The following is a 25115-nucleotide window of genomic DNA, read 5'->3' on the forward strand; positions in this document are numbered from 1 at the left end:
TGAAGGACAGCAGCTGGTTTTCGGTTTAATGATGTAGTACTTAGATTTGCCACAGTTAATAACCCCCAAATCTCATTTATTTCTCATTCTTGTTACAATCGATGGCTGCAGGTCAGCTCCTTCAGACCTGCTCCATGTGTCTTACCATTCTGGCACCCAGGCTGATGGGACAGCTGCCAGCTGGGTAATGTGTTCCCACGGCAAAAGGAAAAGCATAAACTCACCACACAATGCTCCCCAACCTCCCGTCTAGACGTGTCCACCCCCGTCCCTTTGCCTCCCCGGTGGGATGGGGCGGATACTGCAAGCAGGCCCGTGGCTACAGGTAAGGATACAAACTATCCTCTAGGAAGGCGCGAACAAGCTGCACACAAAAATACAACCTGTGACAATGACTCAACTGCCAAAAATCCTAAAATGTGAAAACTAGAGAGGAACTCAAGAGTCTACCATCCAAGTATGTCAGTTTTCCCTATTACACAGATCAGGAGAACTGGTAAACTTGTTAGGGGTTTTGCCAAGATTCCGGTTTATAGGTCTTTACGGGTGCAGAAACAAAAGCCAGCTTTTCTGACCTCATCTCACTCCAAGGATATCTAGTATCCCCACAGAGCAAGCCTCTCTGCTCATAAGACACCTGGAGGTTTGAGTCCCTCAGCCTGAATATCTTAAAATTATTTGTATGGTTTGTGTATACATGTGGTTTGAGGGGTGGCTTTTCTGAAACCTCTAATACCACAAAGGTCCAGCCAGAACCGTGGACCTAGATCCCGAGTCCGTGTCCAAAGGCCAGGACTTCCTCAGGTCAGGAGCTGTGTTAACTGTACGATGGTCCCTTCAGAGATAGAGGCTGGTGGTAACACAGCTAACAGTGAGTCCAGGCATGTCATGAGAGGTACAGAGTCTTGTATCAACAGAAGAGAGTGGAGACCAGCTGGAGCCTGGCACTTCGATTAGAGAGAATGCAGTTCAGGAAGTCAGCAGCTCTCCCCCACCACTGTCCCCATGGTGGCAGACATAAAGGCCTGAGCTGATTCCAGAATGCTGGATTCCAGGCAGAAGCGAATGAGGGAGGAGATCCAGGGAGCCTGGCTCTGCCTGGCTTGGTTACTTTACCTGGTGCAGCTTTTTCCCCTGGAGGTAATTACTACAAAAAGCAGAGTTTCCTACACAGACCAGAAATGCTGGTGTCAGGGCTTTTACAAAGTACCTGCAGTGAACACAACAGAAGAAGGGGTTAACTGAACTGTGGTCTTAATCATCCATGCACCCTCCCAGCCACATTCAAGGTGAACCTTTGGATGTAAGTCAACATTAAAATGTCAGTTTAGCACATTTATTTGTTCGGTTGTTTACATATCTGGCGAATGCATTTGGACCTGTCCTGTAGCATCATGTCTGTGGCTAAACATGAATCAAACTTTAAGAACATCCATTCATTCATTCATCCCTCCCTTCATCCTTTCATTCATTCAACAGTGCATGCCCAGGGTAACTTGGGCCCCAGTGCTAAAAACAAACAAAACCTTCATCCCTGCTTTCAAGTCCTGAGGGAAGGGAGATAAATAATCAATTAGTGATAGAAAAAACAATTGTAGAAGCATTTGTGAGGTACAGCCTTAGGGCATGATTCCCTCTACAGGAAAGGGGAATCAAGAAAAGCTTCCTGGCGGATGCCTTATCCATCTTGACTTTGATTTAGAACGGGAGTAGTGGTGAGGCACGGGGGAGCAAAAGCAAGGAGGTACGGGGCACCAGAGCATTTGCTGTTGTTAGGGCATAAAGCAGGTGTAGTCGGGCAGGCTGGAGAGGTGGGCAAGGCCTTGGCTTCCCAGACCGAGGAGTGTTAGCATGACCTAATGTGCTTGGACTGGGGCGGGGAGTGGTCGGGGGGAGCTGTCTGTATCTTAACTCCACTCAGTTCAAGGTCTTAAGTTGCCAGAATTCTGTCCTGAGCAGCCTCTTACCTATGCCAGTTATTTAAAAAGTAAACATTTTCAACAGCGTTTACATTTTCTGAGAGGCATGAAACTGGCTTTCCTCCACAGATCTACTTTTTTAGATTTCTCCCCCATTTTCTGGAGATGGGGAGAGTGGACCTCAGGCCTTTAAAGAACTGTGGTAATAATCAGCTAATAATGGAAAAAATGAATAGCTAAAAATTTGTCTGGAGACAAAGATTTAGTGCCAGAAAAAAACACTAAGAAAAGTCATCAATCATATCTGAAGAAATCTACCCCTCCTGCCTGATAAGCCAAAGCAGAAGCATCACGACCAGCTGGACTACCTACCAAGTCAGTCACCACATCACCAATTCCCATCCAATCTGCCTCTGAAATCTCTCGCCAATCTGCCCCTTACCTCATGCCTCATCATCAACTCGTACATGTAAAATCTGTATACTACTCTGTAAATTTTACCTACACGTCCTCTGGGGCTCCACATACCACTATCAGGATGAAGTATGGTCCTGAGCAGAGCGTTCAAGCTTTCATGAATGGCCCTAGCCCAGCTCTCCAGCCTCTTTCCCACCATGCCCAACCACCCTCATGCCCAACACATCGGACTCCTTTAACCTAAATGCAAGAGCATTTGCTTTGCTCAAAGCTTAGGGGAAAAGAGTCGAAGAGTCAACTTACAAATCTACTGAGGGGATTCCGTTATGGTCCAGGAATACCCCAAAGCTGAACAAAGAGACAAAAGCCAAATCCAGCTGGGCTGCCACAGCTACTAACAAAGATGCACTCTCATAAAAAGACTGGCCTTTACAGTTTACAAAAGCACTTTGACTCCTACTCTCTCACTGGCTCTCAAACACCTGAGAAAAATGCAGGCACGAATTAGTATTCCTATCCGAAAGATAAGGAAACCTCCCCAGGGAGGCAGTATGTGCTTACAGTCACACAGCCAGTAAATGATGGCATCTGACTTCACAAACCAATGTTCTTTCCATATAACAATATCAGGGGACACACGCACAATGAGGAACAGGAGTGCCAGTTTTTAGGTCCAACAGCCAGATAGCTTGTCCCATCTCAGACCAGCCCCATCACTTCTCCCCATCTGAGGGGTTCCTGGCTGCATCATGACATGCTGAGTCATACTGAAGGCTGTTTGGCCAATGACCTGGGCCAGACTCCATGGTTGCCATCTCACAGTTTTGTGTCCAGGGCAAAAGGGAGGGGCATACAAGGCAACCCTTCAGCAGTGGAATGAGACCCTGGCTGTACCCCTGGGATGGCGCCTGAGCATCTTCCCTGGTCTGCTCAGCCTCGTGAAGGTGGCTCACCTGGGGTGCTGCAGCACGTGCAGCAGCGTGCTCTTGGGAGGCACCCGGTAGAGTTCTGTCCCCACTTCATCCTCAAAGTAGACCTGCAAGAATAACAGAGGAACAGGAATCAGACACAAATACAGGGCCTCAGCAGCACTACGCATGCTGAGGCCAAGTCTAGGGAAAAGCTAAAGAGATGACAATGAGTCCTTTATAGAGTTGTGGAGTATAAAGCACTCAGTCCTCGCCCCCCATACTAAGAAAGGTATCATGGGCTCCATTTCCAAAGATAGAATGAAAGCTCAGAGAAGGGGAATAACTCACCAGTAACACCCAGCTAGCAAACAGAGGAGCCAAGATTCAAACCCAGGCCTGTGAGCCTTCCCTTCCCTAGCGATTCAGTCCTAGACCCCTTAGATGTAGAGGAAGCAAGCTACGGTGGTCCAGAGCAGGGGAGGAGCCCGAGGATGAGAAGGATGATGGCCCTGTGCAGGTGTCACAGCCCACGCAGGGTGAGGAAGATGTCCGTACAGAAGGGCTGGCAGGGAGTGAAGGTGTCAGAGCCTGGTCACTGGAGGGCAGCCTTGCTGGGAGCTGGCCAGCGTAAGCGCAGTGATATGGGTTACCCGGTAGAATGGCTGTCCATGATGAGATGTCAGAGCCCATGTGGTTGAGACAAGTGTTCTTGTGAGGGGACAGCTGATACAGGGTCTGAGACTTAGACGGTACTAGTGTATCAAAGCTGATTTCCTAATTTTGAGAGTTGGGATCATGAAGGAAAATACCCTTGTCTGTAGGAAACAGACCCTGAAGTATTCAGGGCCAATGTGGCATTAGTTGGCATCTTACTCTCAAATGGTTACTGAAAGAGAAAGTCTTTGTACTGTAAGCTGTGATTTAAGAAAAAAAAAAAAAAAAGGTCCCAACAATGGAATAATGGAATACTATTCAGCCTTAAAAAGGAAATTCTGACACAGGCTACAATACAGATGAAACTTTCAGACATCAAGCGAAGTGAAATAAGCCAGATACAAAAGGACACAGTATATAGTCCCACTTAAATGAGGTTCCTAGAGTAGTCTCATTCATAGAGAGAGCAAGTAGAATGGTGGCTGCCAAGGGCTGTAGGGAGGAGAGAATGGAGTTACTGTTTCATGGGTGCAGAGTTTCAGTTTGGGATGATGAAGCGGAGACAAAGAGTGGGAATGATTGTACAACCATATGAGTGTACTTAATCCTACAGATGCAATGGTTCAAATAGTAAATTTTATGTTCTGTATCATTTGACACTATTTTTTAAAAAGATTTTATTTATTTATTTGAGAGAGAGGGAGAGTATGTGCAAGCATAAGCAGGTGGAGGAACAGGCACCCTACCAAGCAGGGAAAACAACATGGGGCTCGATCCCAGGACACTGGGATCATGACCTAAGCGAAAGGCAGATGCTTAACCCACTAAGTCACCCAGACACAATTTTTTTTTAAAAGCAGTAAAAACTTGCCCTCACACACACACACCCCACCTCTGCAAAAAATATCCCATCTAGGAAAAAGATAAAACATCTCTTACCTCTAAATTATCAGGGCAGTATTTCCGCTCTAAATCCCAAGAGGGCGTTTCACCAAACATCACCATTAGATGATCAATAAACCTAAGGATATAACATGTACTTTCTGAGTATTAATAATTCATGATCTATTTTCCAACATAACAGTCCCTGGACACCCATTCAGATTGCTATCAAAAATGTACAAAACATGAAATGCAGGCCTAAGCCATTTCGAGCCAAAACCATCTGGTTTAAGCCAAAATGTAAATGTGTATTACTTGTCCTATTATGACAATAATTTTCTTTAAACTGACTCAGGCTTAACATTCCTTACATTGAGTCACATTCTAAGCATTAACCCTATGGAATCACACATTAAAACTGCTAGTTATATTTTTTCTAATAAATAGACACTTCAATTACTATGCATATGCTACCTAGAATGACTTTGTATCTCACTAGAGATATGTGTCAGTGCTTGACAAACAGGACTGTGGTGCTCTACTTACTATCCCAGTCAGGATGATGGTGAGACTTATGTCTATCATTGCAAAGGTAGTTATAGTTAGTAAAAGGAGAAATCAGCTCCAGGAAAGAGAGATTATGTCAAACCACACTGTTAACCCTCTATTCTCTTCCCTCCTCAACCAAAAATCCACTTGTCCCTCTCCCAAGGGACAGCAAGGAAAGAGCATGCCAGCAAAAACAGAGGGCTCTTGGGCAAGTAAGTACCTGGAGTCCTCATGAAAAGCAGCGATGAAGTCCGACTGGGCATGCTCTGGGTACAGAAAGAGCACGGGCCAGCTTAACCTGCCCTGCTCATCTACATTCAGCCTGGCTCCGTAAGGGTTCACCGAGCTGAGCCCATCCAGGAAAAGCTCACCTACACCTTCTGAGTCTGAATCTTCATCCTGACCATCAACTTCAGAGATTAGCCTGATGTTCCTAGCCTGGATTAAAAACAGAAATATACAAACCTTATTGTGTGAAAGGATGCAAGCCCATTTCAACAGCAGGGAAACCGCCATACTGTGAGCTCCCCGAAGCCAGCTCTACACAACTCGTCTTCATTACCCCAGAGGCCCAGCACAGCAGGGATAACTCACCTTCGCAAGGATTCCACCATATACTGGACCTTGTGTCACAGAAAAAAGCTAGACATGGTTCTTGCCCTTAAGACCCCATTCATGGTCTAGTGGGCAAACAGCTATGGAAATAAATACAATATAAGGTAAGAGGAAGTAGAGCGCATAAGTGCAGACCATCAATAATTAATTCTGCCTGGGGGCTGGAGAAGACTGGGGAATGCTGGGCCTTGAGCAGTAACTATGAAAGGCAGAGAAGTTGGAGGGGTGGGGAGAGGATGGAAAGGCATTCCACCTCAAGGAACAGCATATGCAAAGGCAAAGAAAAGATCAAGAGTGTAGCATATACAAAAATGGCAAGTGTGTTGGTTTAGCTAGGACACGGAATACTAAAAATAATACATATTGACCTAATCTTGACTGTCTCATGGAAATAAAGATAAACGTCTGAATAGAAGAGTTGTCTCTTTATGTATGTGTGTGGAGGCTAGCACAAGAGGGGAAAGTTACATGTAATCTAAAATTATTTTTGATGGGGTGCCTGGGTGGCTCAGAGGGTTAAAGCCTCTGCCTTTGGCTCAGGTCATGATCTCAGGGTCCTGGGATTGAGCCCCACGTTGGGCTCTCTGCTAGGCAGAGAGCCTGCTTTCCCCCCACCCCACCTGCCTCTCTGCCTGCTTGTGATCTCTGTCAAATAAATGAATAAAATCTTTGAAAAAAAATAAAAAATAAAAAATAGAATTACTTTTGATACCTCCTAAGTCAGGGGCTGGCAAACTTTCCCTTAAAGGGTCAGGGAGAAATATTTTAGGCTTTGTGAGCCAAATGGCCTCTGCTGAAATTAACTACTTGATTCTGCCACCAGAGTGTGAAAATAGCCATAAGTAATATATAAACAAATAGGCAGGGCTGTGGTCTACTGGCTCCTGCTTTAAACCATCAGTAGAATATGGTCTGTGTATACAACTGTTAGAGTAATTCTTACGTACACCGAAGCTTGAGATGCAGGATCAAACTAAAGGAGAGAGCCAAAAATCAGGCCTGTATGCGAATGGGCATTCCAATATTCTACATTTTAGAAAATGACCAAATCTCTCACTGTGAATGGGGATTAGCAGGAGAATCTGTGGAGTATTCCATCCTGCTTAATCTGTTAACAGGAGTTAACAGATTGTTATAGGGAGGCACTAGTGGAGTCCATCTTGGTAGTGTGAAGTTCTCAAAGTCAACAAATAACTTAAATGGTGCATCATTTGACTCAACAAAGAATGAAACCAAGAACCTACTCTCCAAACTCATGGCAGGTGTCTTATCCTTTGTGAAGACCAAGTAAGCCAGAGCTCCACAACTGACTTGCTGGATATCCAATATCCAGGTAAAAACAAGATCTGGCTCAGACTACATCCATTTATAATGCAGGGAAGAAATGAGTGGGTCGAATTTTTATTGTTGTTAAAGGAGCAACATCCTAAAAATTCAGATTTTTTCAGGATGCAGTAGCTAAGAGGAAGGACCTGCCTCTGATACACATTAGCTGTGTGAGGTTTCTTCGCCTCTCTGAGACCACATCACCACCTAGCAAATCAAGAGCTAGAAGATCTATCTCAGAAGGCCACTGTGAAGATTAAGTAATGCTTAGCCCATAGCAACTATCCAGTAAGTACAGCTTACCTGAGATCAACATATGTACACAAGCAGGGAGGCTGACTGAACTCAGGGGGTCTGATTCCAGAGCCCCTTCAGCACACTGCTTCACCAAACCAAAGAGAAAATGAACAGACTCATTCGGGTAAAGCATCCCAAGACAGGTTCCTAACAAACTTGAGGATTAGCAAGACCATATAGGCCTGAGGTTTGAGAACTCACCTTGATGGCCTGAAGTAAAGCCTCATTCTGATTCCGCTCCTTCTTTTCTTTCAGCTTTGCTTTCCTGATATCCCTCTGCTCAGTTCTCTAAAAATGAAATTCAGACCCATCAGTGTCAGGAGATTGTTACCCCTTCTGTCACCCCAGCCTGCTTCTTAGTCTCTAGTATCTGTCCAACCCAGGTTCCCGTGTCAAGCAATACCAACGGCCTGAGTCAGTTCAATTAACATTTTAAGAGCACACACCTGGCGCCAGGACTCATGGCAGCAGAAATTTTAAAATGTATAGTTCCCATACACACGTTGCTCAGTCTACTGAGGCGGACAATGAAATATCTGTTATGTATTACCCTGCTGATGTGAATCCAGTACTATAAAATAGAGTGGAGTGATGGATTCTGCCCCACTGAGGAGGTAGGTTTAGATGGACACAGAACATTCCACCAGATGGAGAAAGGTCATTCTCAGAAGAGGGACTGACATCAGGGTCTGTGGGGTATTTCAACTTCTCTGGAATGGCTGGAGTATAGGAAATACTGGAAAAACCCAGGGTAAGAACTGGCCCTTTGCCAATTACAATCCATGAGAGAAAAACATTATCACTCTACTTAATCTGGCAGAAACATAATCTAGATTTCCTTTTCCTGCAAATCTGCCCCAAACTAGTTGATTCTGCTCTTACCCCCAGGATCGTAGATTAACAGAGGTCAGCAAACTTTTTCTAGAGATTTTTTTTTAGAGACTTTTTCTAGAGATTAGTATTTTTAGGCTTTCCAGACCATGTATGCTTTCTGTTGCATATTATCTACCTTCTTTAGTTGTTTATAACTCTTTAAAAATGTGAAAAACATCTTTAGTACACAGAATGTATAAAAACAAGCCACAGGCTGGATTTGGCCTTGGGGTCAGTTTGCTGACTTCTGATCTAAACTACTGTACCAACCATCCCTCATCCTTCCCAGAAAAGCCTCACAAAGGCTAACACATATCTTCTATTTCTCAGGAACAAAGTCTACCCTTTCAGGGCTACAATGGCTGATAACTCTTGTCCATTCCTCCTCCAATCCAGTCTGCCAACAGAGCTGCAAAACTGCCTTCTGCTGTGGGGAAGTCCGATTACATTATCCAGAGTACTCCATCCCATGGATACCACTAAAAACCATGTCCAATTCTACCTTCACAGTTGAGCTACATCCAACCACAGTGTCTGGTCCACAACAGAGAATTATTAAGAACGATACAGACTCTGTCCCTGTTGTTTTACTCCGATTTACACTATACATGTGAGTGACGTGGCTTATGAAGTCTCATATGAAGTTTGGAGTCTTGGCAGCCACATAAAGTAGAATGACCACCAGGTCAGAGGAGCCCTGAACTGCGGAGTCTGCTGCCCTTTTAAAAAAAAAATCAATTTTGGGGCACCTGGGTGGCTCAGTGGGTTAAAGCCTCTGCCTCAGGTCACGATCCCAGGGTCCTGCGATCGAGCCCCACATAGGGCTCTCTGCTCAGCAGGGAGCCTGCTTCCCCCTCTCTCTCTGCCTGCCTCTCTGCCTACTTGTGATCTCTGTCAAGTAAAAAAAAAAAAATCAATTTTGTTGAGGAATAATTTACAGATTTTAAGTGTATAGTTCAATGAGTTTAGACAAGGGTACACCTTGAGTACCCAACATTTCAATCAAGATGGACATTTCTATCCCCTAGAAAGTTCCCTCATGCTCTCTCCTATCCCATCACTGATAGGTTTTTTTATTACCAACTAATGTCCCACTGTATGAATATCACACTTTGCTTATCTCCTTCCTGTTGTTAGATGGACACAGAGCTGTTTCTGGATCACTCTGAATAAAATAGGTTGTGACTGTTCTTATACAAGTCTTTTTATGAGCATCCATTTCTCTTAGCTAAGCACCTCCGCACTTCCCGCCATCCCCAACCCCTGGCAACCACTAACCTGCTCTCTGTCACTACAGATTTGCCTATTTTGGATATTTGATATATATAGTCATACAATATGTGATCTTTTATATCTGGTTTCTTTCACTTAACATAAGTGTTTTTGAGGTTCATCTACACTGCTATCTGTATCATACTTCATTCTCCTTTATGGTTGAATAAAATTCCATTGTATGAACATACCACATTGTATTTATCATCAGTTGATGGACATTTAGATCATTTCTACTTTTCAGCCATTTATGAACAGTGTTGCTATGAAAACTCGTGTAGGGGTCTGCTTCTCCCTGACTTCTCCCCTCTCATGCTCTCTCTCATTCTCTCTCAAATAAATAAGTAAAATCTTTTAAAAAAGAAAGAAAGAAAGAAAACTCCTGTGCAAGTATTTATTTCAATACTTTGTTCCAATTTCTTTGGGTATAAACCTAAGAGTAGAAGTGCTGGTTCATATGATAATTTTGTGGTTAATTTTTTGAGGAACTGTTAAAAATTTTTTTTTAGTATTTTATTTATTGAGAGAGAGGGAGAGAAAGTATGAGCAGGAGGAGGGGCAGAGGGAGAAGCAGACTCCCCAATGAGCAGGGAGCCTGACGTGGGGCTCAATCCCAGGCCCCTGGGATCATGTACTGAGCAGAACGCAGACGCTTAACTGACTGAGACACCCAGGCGCCCCTGTCAAAACTGTTCTCTATAGTGGCTCTCATTTTACATTCTCACCAGCAACATGTGAAGGTTTCCATTTCTCCACATCCTTCTCAATATTTGTTATTTTCCTTTGAAAAAAAATTATAACCATCTTAGTGTGAAATAGCATCTCACTGTGGTGTTAATTTACATGTCCCTAATAACTAAGAATGTTAAGCATCTTTCATGTGTCTTTTGGCCATTTATGTATCCTCTGGAGAAACATTTGTTCACATCCTTTGACCATCTAAAAAACGGCATTGTCTTGGGGCGCCTGGGTGGCTCAGTGGGTTAAGCCTCTGCCTTCGGCTCAGGTCATGATCTCAGGGCCCTGGGATCGAGCCCCGCATCAGGCTCTCTGCTCAGCAGGGAGCCTGCTTCCCCCTCTCTCTGCCTGCCTCTCTGCCTACTTGTGATTTCTCTGTCAAATAAATAAAAATAAAATCTTTAAAAAAATAAAAAATAAAAAATGGTGTTGTCTTTTAATTATTGAGATGTTAAGAGATCTTTATACATTCTGGATAAAGCTCCCAGAACAGATTTATGATGTATAAATACTCTCCCACCCTGTGGGCTGTCTTTTCATTTAATCAATGATAGCCTTTGAAGCAGAAGTTTTTACTTTTGATGAAGTCCAGTTTACCTTTTTTGTTTCTTGTGCTTTTTGTGTCATATCTGAGAAAGCATGCCTAATCCAAGGCCATGAAGATTAATGCCAACATTTTCTTTGAAGAGTTTTATTATAGCTTTGCTCTTCCATTTAGATCTTTGATCCATTTTGTACGTAGTATGAGGTAGGGGTCCAAATGCATGCTTTTTGTGCTGATATGGAAGACTATTCTTTCCCCACTGAATGGTCTAGGTACCCTTGCTGAAAATCAACGGTCTATAAATATGAGGGTTTATTTCTGAGCTCTCAATTCTATTGCACTGATCTGTAAGTCTATCCCCCTCTGCCAGTACCACAATGTCTTGATTACTATAGCTCTACAGTAAGATTTGAAACTGGGAAGTGTGAGTCCTCTTTTTTTTTTTTTTAGGATTGTTTTGGCTATCCTGGGTCCCTTGAATTTACATATGAATATTAGAATCAGTTGGTCAGTACTCTGCAAAGCAGCCAATTGGAAATTTGATGCAGACTGAGTTGAATCTGTATACCAATTTGGAGCATTTTCATCTTAACCATATTAAGATTTGATCCATGATGTCTTCCCATATTTTTAGATTTAATTTCTTTCAGCAATGTTTTGTATTTTCAGATTATAAGTTTTATGCTACTTCTGTTAAATTTATGCCTAAATATGTTATTCTTTTAGATGCTATTATAAATGGAATTGTTTTCATATTTGAAATGTTCACCAAAAGTCTACAGAAGACAATTGGGTCTTGTATATTAATCTATCATACCAGTTTGCTAATCTATTAATTCTAACAGTTTTTTTTAGTGGATTTCTTAGAATTTTCTATATACAACATCATATCATTTGCACCTAAAGTTTTACTTTTCCTGTCCATTTTTGGAGGATAGGTTTGCTGAATATAGACTTCTTAGTTGACAATCTTTTTTTCAACACTCCTAATGTCAACCCATGGCCCTTTGGCTCCCATGGCTTCTGATGAGAAATCAGCTGCTACTTTTGGGGGAGCAAAGGGAGAGGGTCAGAGAGAATCTTAAACAGGCTCCACGCCCAATACAGAGCCTTACACAGGGCTTGATCTCACAACCCTGAGATCACATCCTGAGCCAAAATCAAGAGTTGGGTGCTCAACCTACTGAGCCACCCAAGCAACCTTCAGATGTTACTTTTTTTTTTTTTAATTTATTTATTTGACAGATGGAGATCACAAGTAGGCAGAGAAGCAGGCTCTCCGCTGAGCAAAGAGCCCAATGCGGGGCTCGATCCCAGGACCCTGGGATCATGACCTGAGCCGAAGACAGAGGCCTTAACCCACTGAGCCACCCAGGCGCCCCCAGATGTTACTTTTATTGAGGCTCTCTTGTATGTGAAGTCTCTTCTCTCTCGATGCTTTTAACTTTTTCATGTTTGACTTTCAACAGTTTATAATGCATCTGAGTGTAGATTTCTTCAAGTATCCCCTACTTAGAGTTTGTTAAGTTTCTTTGAAGGGTAGATAATTATTTTTTTAAATCAAATCTGGGAAGTTTTCAGCTATTATCTCTTCATATATTCTCTTGTCCCTTTTTCTTTCCCTCTCCTGGGACTCCCATATCTATGATAATACTTGATGACATCCCACAGGTTCCTCAGTCTCTCTTCATGTTTCTTTTTCTTTTTAAAAAAGATTGATTTATTTATTTACTTTTAAAGAAAGATAGAAGGAGAGAACATGGGTATGTGGGGAGGGGCAGAGAGAGAGAAAGAGGAGAATCTCAAGGGGACTCCCCTCCGAGTGTAGAGTCTGATATAGGGCTCAATCCCACGACCCTGAGATCATAACCTGAGCTGAAATCAAAAGTCAGATGCCCTGGGACGCCTGGGTGGCTCAGTTGGTTGGACGAATGCCTTCGGCTCGGGTCATGATCCCGGAGTCCCGGGATCGAGTCCCGCATCGGGCTCCCAGCTCCACGGGGAGTCTGCTTCTCTCTCTGACCTTCTCCTCGCTCATGCTCTCTCTCATTGTCTCTCTTTCAAATAAATAAATAAAATCTTTAAAAAAAAAAAAAAAGTCAGATGCCCAACTGACTGAGCCACCCAGACACCCCTCTCCTAATGTTTCTTTATTCTTCTTTCTCTCTTCCTCACACTGAGTAATCACAATTGATCTATCTTCACAGTTCTGCTCTTGAACCCTTACATGAACTTTTCAGTTACTACACTTTTCAACTACAGAACTTCTATTTGATTCTTTTTCAGTTTACTGACAGTCTCTATTTGGTAAGTCATTGTTGTCATATTTTTTTAGTTCTTTAGACATTGCTTTCTTTCTTCCTAGAACATATTTCAAAGCGTGGTTTAAAGTCTTTGTCTTGTAAGTCTCATGTCTGGGCTTCCTCAGGGGCATTTTCTATTGATTTTTTTTTTCCTGGGTATGGGTCATACTTTCTTCTTTGCATGTCTTGTAATTTTGTATTGAAAACCAGACATTTAAAATAATACAATGTGGCAACTCTAGAAACTGGATTCTTCCTCTTTCTTCTCCAGCGTTGGATATTGCTGTTGTCACTGTTTAGTTACTTTCCTAAACTAATTCTGTAAAGCCTGTATTTGGTTTTATGTGACCAATAAAGTCCTTAAACACTTAGCTTAGTGGTCAGCTAATGATTGCGCAGATTTCCCTAAAAGCCTGAAGCCAAAGTCTCCCACTCTTAGCTGAGGGGCTCTCTTGTGCATCTGGTGGCACACCTTCAACACTCACCCTAACAATTTACAATTCAGCCTCAGCCTTCACTTACTGCTTCCACAGAGCCTCCAAGTCAGCCAGAGGTCAGAGCTTAGGGCCTTCTTAGATCCTTCCTGAGCACATGCATAGCCCTGGATGCACATGTGACCTTACTCCAGGAATATGCTGGAGCTTTTCAAAGTCCCTGAAGAATCTCATTCCCCCCAGCTTTTCCTTTTAAATATTCTGCTAAGCCTACTGTTTGCCCAGGCGTCCACTATCTCAGGCAGCTGCAATTTTAAATAACTACTTCTGTTTTTGACACTTCCCTCCTTCCCAGCCGCACCCCGCCCTCCAACAAAAAGCTTTTCATACTGGGATAGCTCCAAGATGAGTTAACTAAAATCCACCTTGTGAGTGAGGTCTTCTAGGAGACCACCCAGATGGTCCAATAATGGCAATTCTCTGGGAACAGGGCTTTGAACAACCTCTAATCCAGTCTGCCTCTTCTGATGGCTGCTGGGCTACTCATTTTCACCATGATTCTTTCAAGGCTACTGTGGTACCAGGGAGGGAGGAGAAGGGGACAGGGCAAGTTAAAATGTCACAAAACTTGCTGTGCTTATGGAGGTTCAGCTATTTTTCTAGAATACACACTCCCCAGATTGCTATAAGCCTTTGGCTCATTTCAGAGCTCTGAAAAAAGTTAGTGACTCTGAGCATTTTTGCCAGTTTTCCATAGACTTTTTGAAACAAAGAATTTTAGATCTTTATTTGGCCATTTTTGCTGATGTCACTTCTCTTTGCTGATTTATCTACTTGTTCCATCAATTACTGAAAGAAAGGGATGTTGACATCCACACCTATTTGTTGATTTGTCTCCCTCAATTTTTTTGCTTATTACATTTTGAAGGTCTGTTATTAGATAATGCATATTTAGAACTGCTAAGTCTTCTTGATAGGCTGACCCTTCTATTATTTAATAAAGCCATGCTTTATTTCTGGTAATGTTCACTGCCTTGATGGCTGTTTTGTTGGATTTTAATATAGCCACATGAGATCCACTGCTTATACAAGCCAAGCACATAGGAATCCAGCGTCAATTTATACTCAGATATAGAATAAAACTTACACTCAGCCAGCAATGTCACCCATGCCCAGTGTCAGGCTTCTGGGCCCTGACGTCTTTCTTTAACTGTGTGCTTGTATCATGGAATATAAATCAAAACCACAATGAGATATCACCTCACACCAGTTAGAATGGCTAAAATTAACGAGTCAGGAAACAACAGATGTTGGGAAGGATGCGGAGAAAGGAGAATCCTCTTACACTGTTGGTGGGAATGCAAGCTGGTGCAGCCACTCTGAAAAACGGTATGGAGTTTCCTCAGAAAGTTGAAAATAGAGCTACCCTATGACCCAGCAATTGCACTACTGGGTATTTACCCCAGAGACAGAAATGTCGTGATCCAAAGGAGCACCTATATCCCAATGTTTATAGCAGCAATGTCCACAACAGCCAAACTATAGAATGAGCCCAGATGCTCAGTCGGTGAAGTGTCTGCCTTTGGCTCAGATCATGATCCCAGGGTCCTGAGACTGAGTCCTGCACCGAGCTCCCTGCTCAGCAGGGAGCCTACTTCTCCCTGTGCCTGCTGCTCCCCCTGCTTATGCTCTCATGTGCACACACGCTTGCCTGCTCACTCTCTGACAAATAAATAAATCTTAAAAAAGGGGGGGGGGGGGGGTCCTGGGTGGCTCTGTTGTTGGACATCTGCCTTTGGCTCAGGGCATGATCCTGGGGTCCTGAGATTGAGCCCCACAACGGGCTCCCTGCTTGGCAGGAAGCCTGCTTCTCCCTCTCCCACTCCCCCTGCTTGTGTTCCCCTCTCTCCCTATGTCTCTTTCTGTCAAATAAATGAAATCTTTAAAAAAAAAAAAAAAAGAAGAAGATGTAGTATATATGCAATGGAATACTATTCAGCCATCAAAAAAAAAAAAAAGAAATCTTGCTGTTTGCAATGATGTGGATGGAACTAGGGGGTATAATGCTAAGCGAAGTAAGTCAATCAGAGAAAGACAATATTCATATGAGTTCATTCATATGTGAAATTTAAGAAACAAAACAGAGGATCGTAAGGGAAGAGAGGAAAAAAGTAAAACAAGACAAAATCAGAGAGGGAGACAAACCATAAGAGACTGTTCATCGCAGTAAACAACTGACGGTTGCTGGTGGAATGGGGTAACTGGGTGATGGGACATTAAGGAGGGCTTGTGATGTAATGAGCACTGGGTATCATGTAAGACCGCTGACTCACTGACGTCTACCTCTGAAACCAATAATACATTATATGTTATTAACTGAATTTAAATTTTAAAAAAGATATCTATAGAAACAACAACCAAAAAACTGCACCTGTGCTACAGGACCGGCAAGCTTTCATTTAGGTCCACTAAGGGTTCTTCTGTGGATTAACTTGGCTATGTCCTTCTTCAGTAGCCCTCTAGACATTCTCTCCTATATATACCACTTCTAGAAATTCTGGCCCACCAGTTATCTAGGCTCAGAATTCTATTACCGAGCCATATGAGTCAACAAATTACCTACTCTTTCTACCATTTTATATGACCAGAGTGACTTCTGACTAAAACCTACCCCTTTGCAGGGAGAGCTGCAGGCTTCCACAGCACTGAAAATTCCCCTTCCATAGTATAAGCAATGAAGACAGACCTAGACCAGGAATCAGATCTGAAGTCTAGTTCTGGCTTTCTGAATAGATATGTAAGGCAGCATTGCATAGGGACTACGCACACGGATTCCAGAGCCAGACTGCCTGTTCTGACACCCAGCTTAACCACAGCTATGTGACTCAGGCAGCTTCCTGATCTATGTTTAGCTTCCTCACTTCTACAAAGTGAATTAGAATAGTTCCTACCTTACAAGGTTGTTATATGGTTTAAATGAATTCATGAAAGTGAAGATTTTTAAATAGCATCTTGAAGATACACACACTGAACGCTATCTAAATGCTGGACGTTAGTTTTGGTACTGCTGGTATTCTCCTGCTCTTGTTTTATCATCACTGTTGCTACTATGTATATATGCATTTCATCATGAGTTATACAAGTCTTTTTTTTTTTTTTAAGATTTTATTTATTTATTTGACAGAGAGAGAGATCACAAGCAGGCAGAGAGGCAGGCAGAGAGAGAGGAGGAAGCAGGCTCCCCACCTAGCAGAGAGCCCAATGCAGGGCTCGATCCCAGGACCTGAGATCATGACCTGAGCTGAAGGCAGAGGTCTTAACCCACTGAGCCACCCAGGCGCCCCAGTTATGCAAGTCTTAAAGCTGGGAATTACACAATACTGAGAAGCTTCGGGGTTTAATTTTTTTTCTTTTTAAAGATTTATTTATTTGAGAGACAGGGTGGGTGTGTGTGTGTGTGTGTGTGTGTGTGTGCGCGTGCATGAGCAGGGGCAGAGGGAGGAGACAGGCAGACTCCCTGCTGAGTGGGAAGCCCGACACGGCTCAATCCCAGTACCCAGAGATTACTGCCCAAGCCAAAATCAAAAGTCAGACCCTTAACAGACTGAGACACCTGGGTGCCCCTGTTAAAATGTTTCTGTCATTTCCTCTCCTCTCTTTCGAGAGATTTACACAGTATGCAGACTGTATTATTGCAGCCTTATGCTATTTCTCATTTATTCAAATCACAATAGCTACAAATTTATCAACTCCTTACTGTAAGTCAAGAAACGTGCTAACATACACACACACATTCTCATTTAATCCTATAAAAACCTTTGAGGCATATATTACATTCACTATTTTCGAAGAGGGGTCTGAGTTTCAGAAATATCAAGGACTTGCTGATGGCTATGCTTTCTCCTGTCTGGAATGTTCTCCAATACTTACTCCACCCTCCAGTGGAGTACACTCTTGCTCAGTCTTCAAGAGATTAGACACAGACATCACCTCTTTCAGCAAACCTTCTCTGCTATCAGGATCTCTGCCCTGCCCTTGTCCAGGGCAAAGTTAGATACTATTACTATATATACTATATATTCTTCCTTGCTTCTGTCACATTGTAACTATTTATGTCTTTGTCTGTGTCCTCCAGAGTTCCAAAGGTAGGGAATAGTTTTGGGTTTTGTTTTTAAAAAAGAAAAAACTGACAATGACACAAAAGACACAATCTGGGAAATACTAATAAATTAATGCTAAGTAAAAATGCCAACTGGCTAATGATTTTGCCACCAACCTTCAGCTTGTCTGCTTTAGCCCTCATTTCCAGAAGCTTCTTCTCTCTGGCATCTATCTGCAGCCCTTCATCACACCAGTTAACAGCCTCAGCAAAGTTTTTCAGTTCCAGATGGCATAAGGCACCTGTAGAACCCAGAACCTTTAGAATACATGGACAATATGCATGGAAAGAGCTCCCCTTGATCAGGAACCAGCCCCCATCCCCAAACTCCACCGGCTACCAGCCAGCATTCTAAAGAGAAACAGATGTTTAAAGCCCCTTCTAGTGCATTCCCCAGACAAGTAAGAATATTTTACTTATCTTAGATCAGAAAGATCTCTAGGGCCCATTCAGCTTAAAACTCCTGTAAGCCTCCCTGACATTAGGGACTTTTAAAGTAGGGAAGGCTACAACTTAATGACAAAGTGCACAGGGTTTAGAGTCAGACAGATTTGAGCTGGAAATCTGGCTCTACTCTTACCAAATAGACATTACATAAAATACTGAGCAACTCTGAGCTTCAGGTTCCTCATCTGCAAATGAGAACAAAGTTCATCTCAGATGATATTTAAATAGAGACAGAAAACAGAATTGACCTCAGCCATTCATCAAAGCAATGGCAAGACCAAAGACATTAGGTCTCTCCTAAAATTGTTCCTAATGGCTTCCAGGTTAACCTACCTCTCCTCTCACCACTTTTGTTGTTCTCCAGTAAGCCTTTTTAGACTTCCCGCAGAATTTCCAAATATCAGAATTGAAAGGGCTTAGATGTCAATAGAATCCAACCTCATCTTCCAGACACCCACTGACACTCAGAGTGGGTGTCTTGCCAAGGTTACATGCTGAGGTAAAACTAACAATTCAAGATTTATAGACTCTAGCTTGTCCCAATTCCACAGGACTACATTGACTTTAGTTGCCAATCTTTGAAGATTTTATTTATTTGACAGAGAGACAGCACAAATAGGCAGAGAGGCAGGCAGAGGGAAAAGGAGAAGCAGGCTCTCAGCTGAGCAGGAAGCCTGATTCGGGGCTCGATCCCAGGGCCCTGGGATCATGACCTGAGCCGAAGGCAGAGGCTTAACCCACTGAGCCACCCAGGAGCCCCAGTTGCCAATCTTTGAACAGTACCTTCTTTCCCTACAGCTGAGGGACATGGATCTACCTATACCAACCCCTAACTATACATACCTAAAAATGCATTAACTTTGGTAAAGCATTTGGCTTATAATAAAACAGTCGATCATGGAAGTATAAGGAAGATTAATATGTGGTGAATAAATTAAAGTTTACAAAGCACCTCTGAGCTTCTCAAAGAAAAGGTAAAGTATAAAAGTAATATAAGCACTATTATTACATAGAAAGGTCAGACCACAAAAGAAAATATAATCTGGGAACAGCTCAGCATCAGAGTTATCAGCAAAGGTCCCATAACTTATCTTTTAATTAACATGGCATCTGAAGATCTCACCTTTCAGATAATTTGGGAAAAAATTAGGATGTGGCTTTTGGAATTACTTTAATTAATTTTATTACTAATTTAAAATGAGGAGTTTCAATTTCTCCACAAATTCTTAAAATATAAAGGGTTTTATTATTCTTGGGAAACTCTTTTTAAAATGACATGTTATCATTGATAAGGACCAGGAACTTAATATCAAAACTGCAAAAATAAGGTGACTTCAATAGTATCTTAGCACCTTAATATCAAAGCTTAAAATGCCTCAACTTTCAGCGCAGTGAGTGGCAACTTTTCCATAAAGACAATCATCCTGTGGTTCTACAATACTTACCTCTTACTATTGCTTTGAGGTGGCAGGGTTTTAGCTTTCTGGCAGCCGTCACATCATTGAGAGCAGAACGAAAATTGCCTAACAGGCACCATTTAGTAAAAGAGAAAACAAGACTGCAATCAGAATATTTGCAAAATTTCATGTGTAGAGACACAGACATTTCTGTATAGTCTTGGAGAAATATAAATCAGAGCACAACAGTTTCTAAAAAAAATATATAGTTGTGCTCATCAAGTCTTAGAAATACTTGTAACACTGGAAGTCCATGGAACTGTAAATGGCTAGCACGCCCACGAAAAGATGCTCAACATCACCAGTGACTGAAGAAATTAAAACTAACATGGAACTGGTAGAAATTAAAAACAGATAATATCCAGGATGGGCGAAAATATGGGAAAAGGGCACTCTTATGGGTAAATAAAAGAGCAAATTAGCATGCATTTGTGCGTATACTCTGACCCAAAACTATTCTTCTAACAACTTATCCTTAAAAATACTTGGACAAATATGCAAGGATAAATGTAAAAGCATGTCAACTGCAGCATTAGTTTTATTCGTGAATTATGAAACGCTGGTGATACCCTAAATATCCTCAATGTAGTAACAATTAAAGAACTCTGGTAAATCCACACTACTAAATACTATGCAACCATTAAAAAGGGTGAGATATATGTGCACATAAAAGGCATGATAGGATGCCTGTGCAATACTGTTTTAACTGGTTGTTCTACTGTAAAATATCAATATTTTTTTGTAAAACAAACCAATCTAAATATACCAACATATGTACACACACATATGTATTTGTAAATGCATTAAAAAAAAAAAAAAAAGATGTGTAGGGTAACCTGGGTGGCTCAGTCAGTTAAGTGTCTGCCTTCTGCTCAGGGTCCTGGGATGGAGCCCCAAGTCAGACTCCCTGCTTAATGGGGCATCTGCTTCTCCTTCTCCCTCTGCCCCTCCCCCACTTTGTACTCACTCTCTCTTAAATAAATAAAATCTTTAAAAAAAAAAAAAAAAGGTGTGCTATCATACATACTGTTATCCAAACTGGAAAGGCATAAAGGAGATTTCCACTTTTAAATATCTGGTATTTTCCTATTACTTTCACATCTAAAAATCTAGTGCAGAGGTCAGCAAAATTTTTCTGTAAAGGGCCATACAGTAAATACTTTAGGCTTTACAGGCCACATACGGTCTGTTACACATTCTTCTTTGTTTTACAATCCTTTAAAACATAAGACATTTTTAGCTCACAGAAGGCCAAGGATCCAGATGTGGCCCGGGAGCCACAGTTTGCCAAATCTGGCTTTGGCCTTAAGAATAATCAGGATTTGTGGGAAAACTTAACCACCAAATGTGTTCATTATTGCATTATTTTAAAAAACCTAAAAGCAGCTATAGACTCAATACCACCTGTGTAAACACTGGTATGTCCAAATGATGCAACTTTATGTAGCTTTTAAAACAGTATTCACAAATATTTTTAATGACAGGTGAAACTGTTCATGTTATAAAATTAAGTGAAAAGAACTGAACACAAAATTGGAAGGACAGCATGATATTAACTACAGAAAAAAACGTATATAAAAGAGATCCAAAGACCTCTGGTTAAGGGTGGTAGATCGAACATAAGGATTTAACTAAACCTCCACTACTCTCCCCCTTTCCCTCAAAACGCCATAAACCCACGGAGACAAGAGTAAGAACACAGAACACATTTTAAAGCTCGAGAACAAAAGGACAATGGTTAAATGACGAATCAGGCCTAAGAAAACTGAATTCTAAGCCAGCAGAGGGAAAGCCTCAAAGCTGACAAGTTGTACTACAGAAACTCAAAGGACTAAGGAACTGACAGCACTGGGTACTTCTTGAAGTGTGGTAAAGGTGACTTCCATTTAGCGCACTTCAAATCAGACCTGATTCTACATAATCCTACCACTGTGCAGCCTTACACAGTTCATTTTACTAAACTTACTGTAGTACTCTGCTACAGCTGCATGTTCTACTACCTGGGGATAAAGCTGTTAACCTCACCTACCTTATATAGTTGCTATGAGGTCAAGGGGAATAACAAATGTGAAAGTGCTCTGTAAGCTGTACCAGTGAGATCTCATTTAAAGAATGACTGTGATGATTATGCCTCTGCTCCTCTGACATCACACGCACATGGTTTTCTTCTTGCCAGGTGCTTCTTCTGGTCTGATTAGCCCTACACATGACAGTCTTTAAGTTCCCAAAGAAAGGAACTATGCAGCTGTTGCTCACAGTGCAATGCCTAGCACACAGTAAATGCTTTATATATATTTACTGACTGAATAAGGAAATGAATGAAACTCCTTCCGGAAAAGGCCAGCTCTTACTCCTCTCTTCGACACCACTAGCACAGAACAAAAACTCAAGTTCATCTGCTGAAGAAAATGTATTCCTCCAGAAGTCAGAAGAACAGTTTTTTAGTCCATGTTCTAGTACTCATCAGAGGGTCCCTCTCTGGGCGTATGTAAAATGAGGGGGTTGGTTGGCCCAATAATCTCTAAAGTTCTATACCACTCTTAGTATTTGGAATTTTATAATGAAACATGCTAAAGGAGACAACAGTTGGAGCAGACTATAGTTGGGGAGAAACACTGCTCAAAAGGTGATGAGGCCCAGCAGACTCATCCCAGCTAGACTGCAAGGCTTATTCTCTACCAGCCCCTCAGAGACCCCAGGTCTTTTTAATAACAAGTGTTTCCCAAAGTCCCGTCTGCAGAAGAGTCCTACGTGTTAGTGTTACTTGAAAAGGGGGCTTACAAAACTTAAGAATGAAAGGGTAAAGTTCTTTGCTGCAGGTCATCTCGCATCTTTAACGCACTGTGCACTGCAATCTCCAACAAAGCAGCAGCACTGTCCAAAGAATATTTTTCACTTCAGGTCCCAGAGAATACTCTTTGAAAATTCTCCCTTTAATGGGGCGCCTGGGTGGCTCAGTGGGTTAAAGCCTCTGCCTTCGGCTCAGGTCATGATCCCAGGGTCCTGGGATCAAGCCCCACATCGGGCTCTCTGCTCAGCAGGGAGCCCACTTCCTCCTCTCTCTCTGCCTGCCTCTCTGCCTACTTGTGATTTCTGTCAAATAAATAAATCTTTTTAAAAAAAAAAAAAAGACAGTTTCTCTCACACAAAAACCTCTTTGCTTGAATCCTTCTAGCATCCTTCAGAAGAGGGTAAATGGCCGAAACAAAAAACAAAAACACATTTTTTTAGAGAGAAGAATTTGGGCTAAAAAAAATCTCAGATCATACCAATTCATATATTAAGTACGTCACTCATTTGGTTCAGATAGCAAGAATTACATAATCTCTCTAGTTTCCCTTTTCACCCAGTCTACCTGGAAGATCAGTGTTCAATTAGAGTAATCTAGCTTACCTTTCTGGATTAAGCAGGTCGTCTTCTGACATTCTCAAACTCTGCACGGGCCATCATAATGGCTTTTACCATAAGTTAATTCTTTAGAAAGCACCAAATAATAGAATAAATTACCTAGATAGTACTGTGCTGCTGCCCGGTTGGTATAAAGGACAGCATTCAAATCAGGGTCTGTGCATTTCTTCTTTAATCCTTCAGTATACGAAATCACAGCTTTTTTATAGTCTTTTTCTTTAAAGTAATCATTGCCCTCATCCTTATAAGTCTTGGCCTGTTCTGCAAAGAAGGGAATAAATAATCATTTTCCTATTTTTTTTAAAGTCTCATTAAAAATATATCCTAAATCATACAATAATGTTACATATGATAAAACAAATTAAAAAAAAGAAAACAAAAATTAATCCTATAAAAGTGGGTATCAACATGGAGAAGCAAAGTCATGTGTATTTAATGCTACAATCAATTCCAAGTATCTTACAAAGTAGATTATTAGACACTTACCAAAAAAATAAATAAAAAGATGCATAAAGAAAAAAAGTATATTTATCCTACCGTTTGAAGGTATTTTTTTTTTAATAACTGAAGAAATGGAGGGAAATTACACTTTTGTTTTTGCTTATATTTTATTCCCTGGAATGCAAATTCCCCTCTCCTCACCTTAGTAAGAGCCTATAAAATTGTTAAGAATCAGTTCAAATTTCTAATCCATTGTTAGCCCACTGGTACCTCCCCCTCTTCAGTGTTCCCTCGGCACCTAGTCCATAACCACACGTGGGCAGTTATCACATACACACAGAACAATATGGTTATCCACTGCAGCATGAGACCTTTGAGGGCAATCGTATTCATCCCTTTATCCCCAAAGCCTAGCATTTAGTAGGTGGCGGGGGTGTATGTGGAATAGTGCCGAGTTAGCCCAGGCTAACTACTACTTGTTATCAGAAACTTTCTGACTCGCTCTTTATCTCAATTTAGTGGAGACACAAAACAAATTAGACTCATGTAAGATACCTTCTGGAGATCGCTCTTCGTCAAAAATAATGGACTGGAGGCAAGCCAAGTCAGGGTTCTCCTTGGGATCAATTTCAGATGGCGCCTTCTTCATAAACAGGGGGACCTTCTCAACTTCCTGGAGTTGAAGAGAAGAAGGAACTACAAGAATAAGACTTTGCACAGGGCAGATCCAATTCCATATCTATCAAAGTGTTCTGACTCATCATGCTTTGCAAGTCATCATTAGCTTGCTCGCTCCCTCTCCACGCCTCAGTTTCCCACGTGTAAGAGGCAAGCGCAGGTAAGGATCTCTAACGATTCTTCTGGGGTTCACAATCTTACGAGGGCGTTGGGAGTCACCACTAACTGAGCGCTCTTTAGGTTCCAGACACTTCATCCACCGTATCCCTTCACTCCCGCCGCGATCCCACAAGACTGTGGCTCTAGTTAGGGAAATGTTACAAATGAGGACACGGGCCCAAAGAAGTTAAGTAACTGCGCTAGCAAGTGCTGGAGGCACAGGTCTCACTCCAAAACCCGCCCTCCTAAACATACTGGCCGCGAAGACGGGTCCCAAAGACCCAAACCCCGGGTCCTAGTTTCCAACACTCCTAGGTAGAAACCACCTATCCCGGGGCCGGCCCGCGGTGGGGGTCGCGGGAGCGGGAGGCCCCTGCCAGCCAGCCCCGAGGGTCGGGATGACGCCGCCACACACGTGCGGGGCCCCAGGCCGCCCACCTCCTCCCACTTGTCCTCGTGGAAGCCGCCATGGTAAGGCTGGCTCTGGAACTTTTCCAGGAATGAGTCCATGGCATCGTCGCCGGCAGCGTCCGGTTCGGGGACCTCCATGGCGACCCCTCCTCAGCCCTGCCGCCACGATCCGGGCGGCTAGAACTGCGCATCCACTTCCGGCTGCGCGGGTGCCTTTCCCT

At 42.4% G+C, this 25115-nt stretch overlaps 1 protein-coding gene across 1 annotated transcript; it reads right to left on the reverse strand.

The window, feature by feature from the left end:
- On the reverse strand, nt 1-25115 carry TTC4 (tetratricopeptide repeat domain 4). The gene is made up of 10 exons (XM_047725328.1): nt 24922-25115; nt 24202-24319; nt 23305-23466; nt 19786-19863; nt 18011-18135; nt 7772-7858; nt 5553-5770; nt 4841-4922; nt 3290-3372; nt 1-1210 (listed from the first exon to the last, which is right to left on the reverse strand). The coding sequence occupies exons 1-10, from the start codon at nt 25030-25032 to the stop codon at nt 1108-1110; spliced, it is 1167 nt and encodes a 388-aa protein (XP_047581284.1). The 5' UTR covers nt 25033-25115; the 3' UTR covers nt 1-1107.

This window comes from Lutra lutra, chromosome 4 (genome assembly GCF_902655055.1).
Source record: "Lutra lutra chromosome 4, mLutLut1.2, whole genome shotgun sequence".
NCBI lineage: Eukaryota > Metazoa > Chordata > Mammalia > Carnivora > Mustelidae > Lutra > Lutra lutra.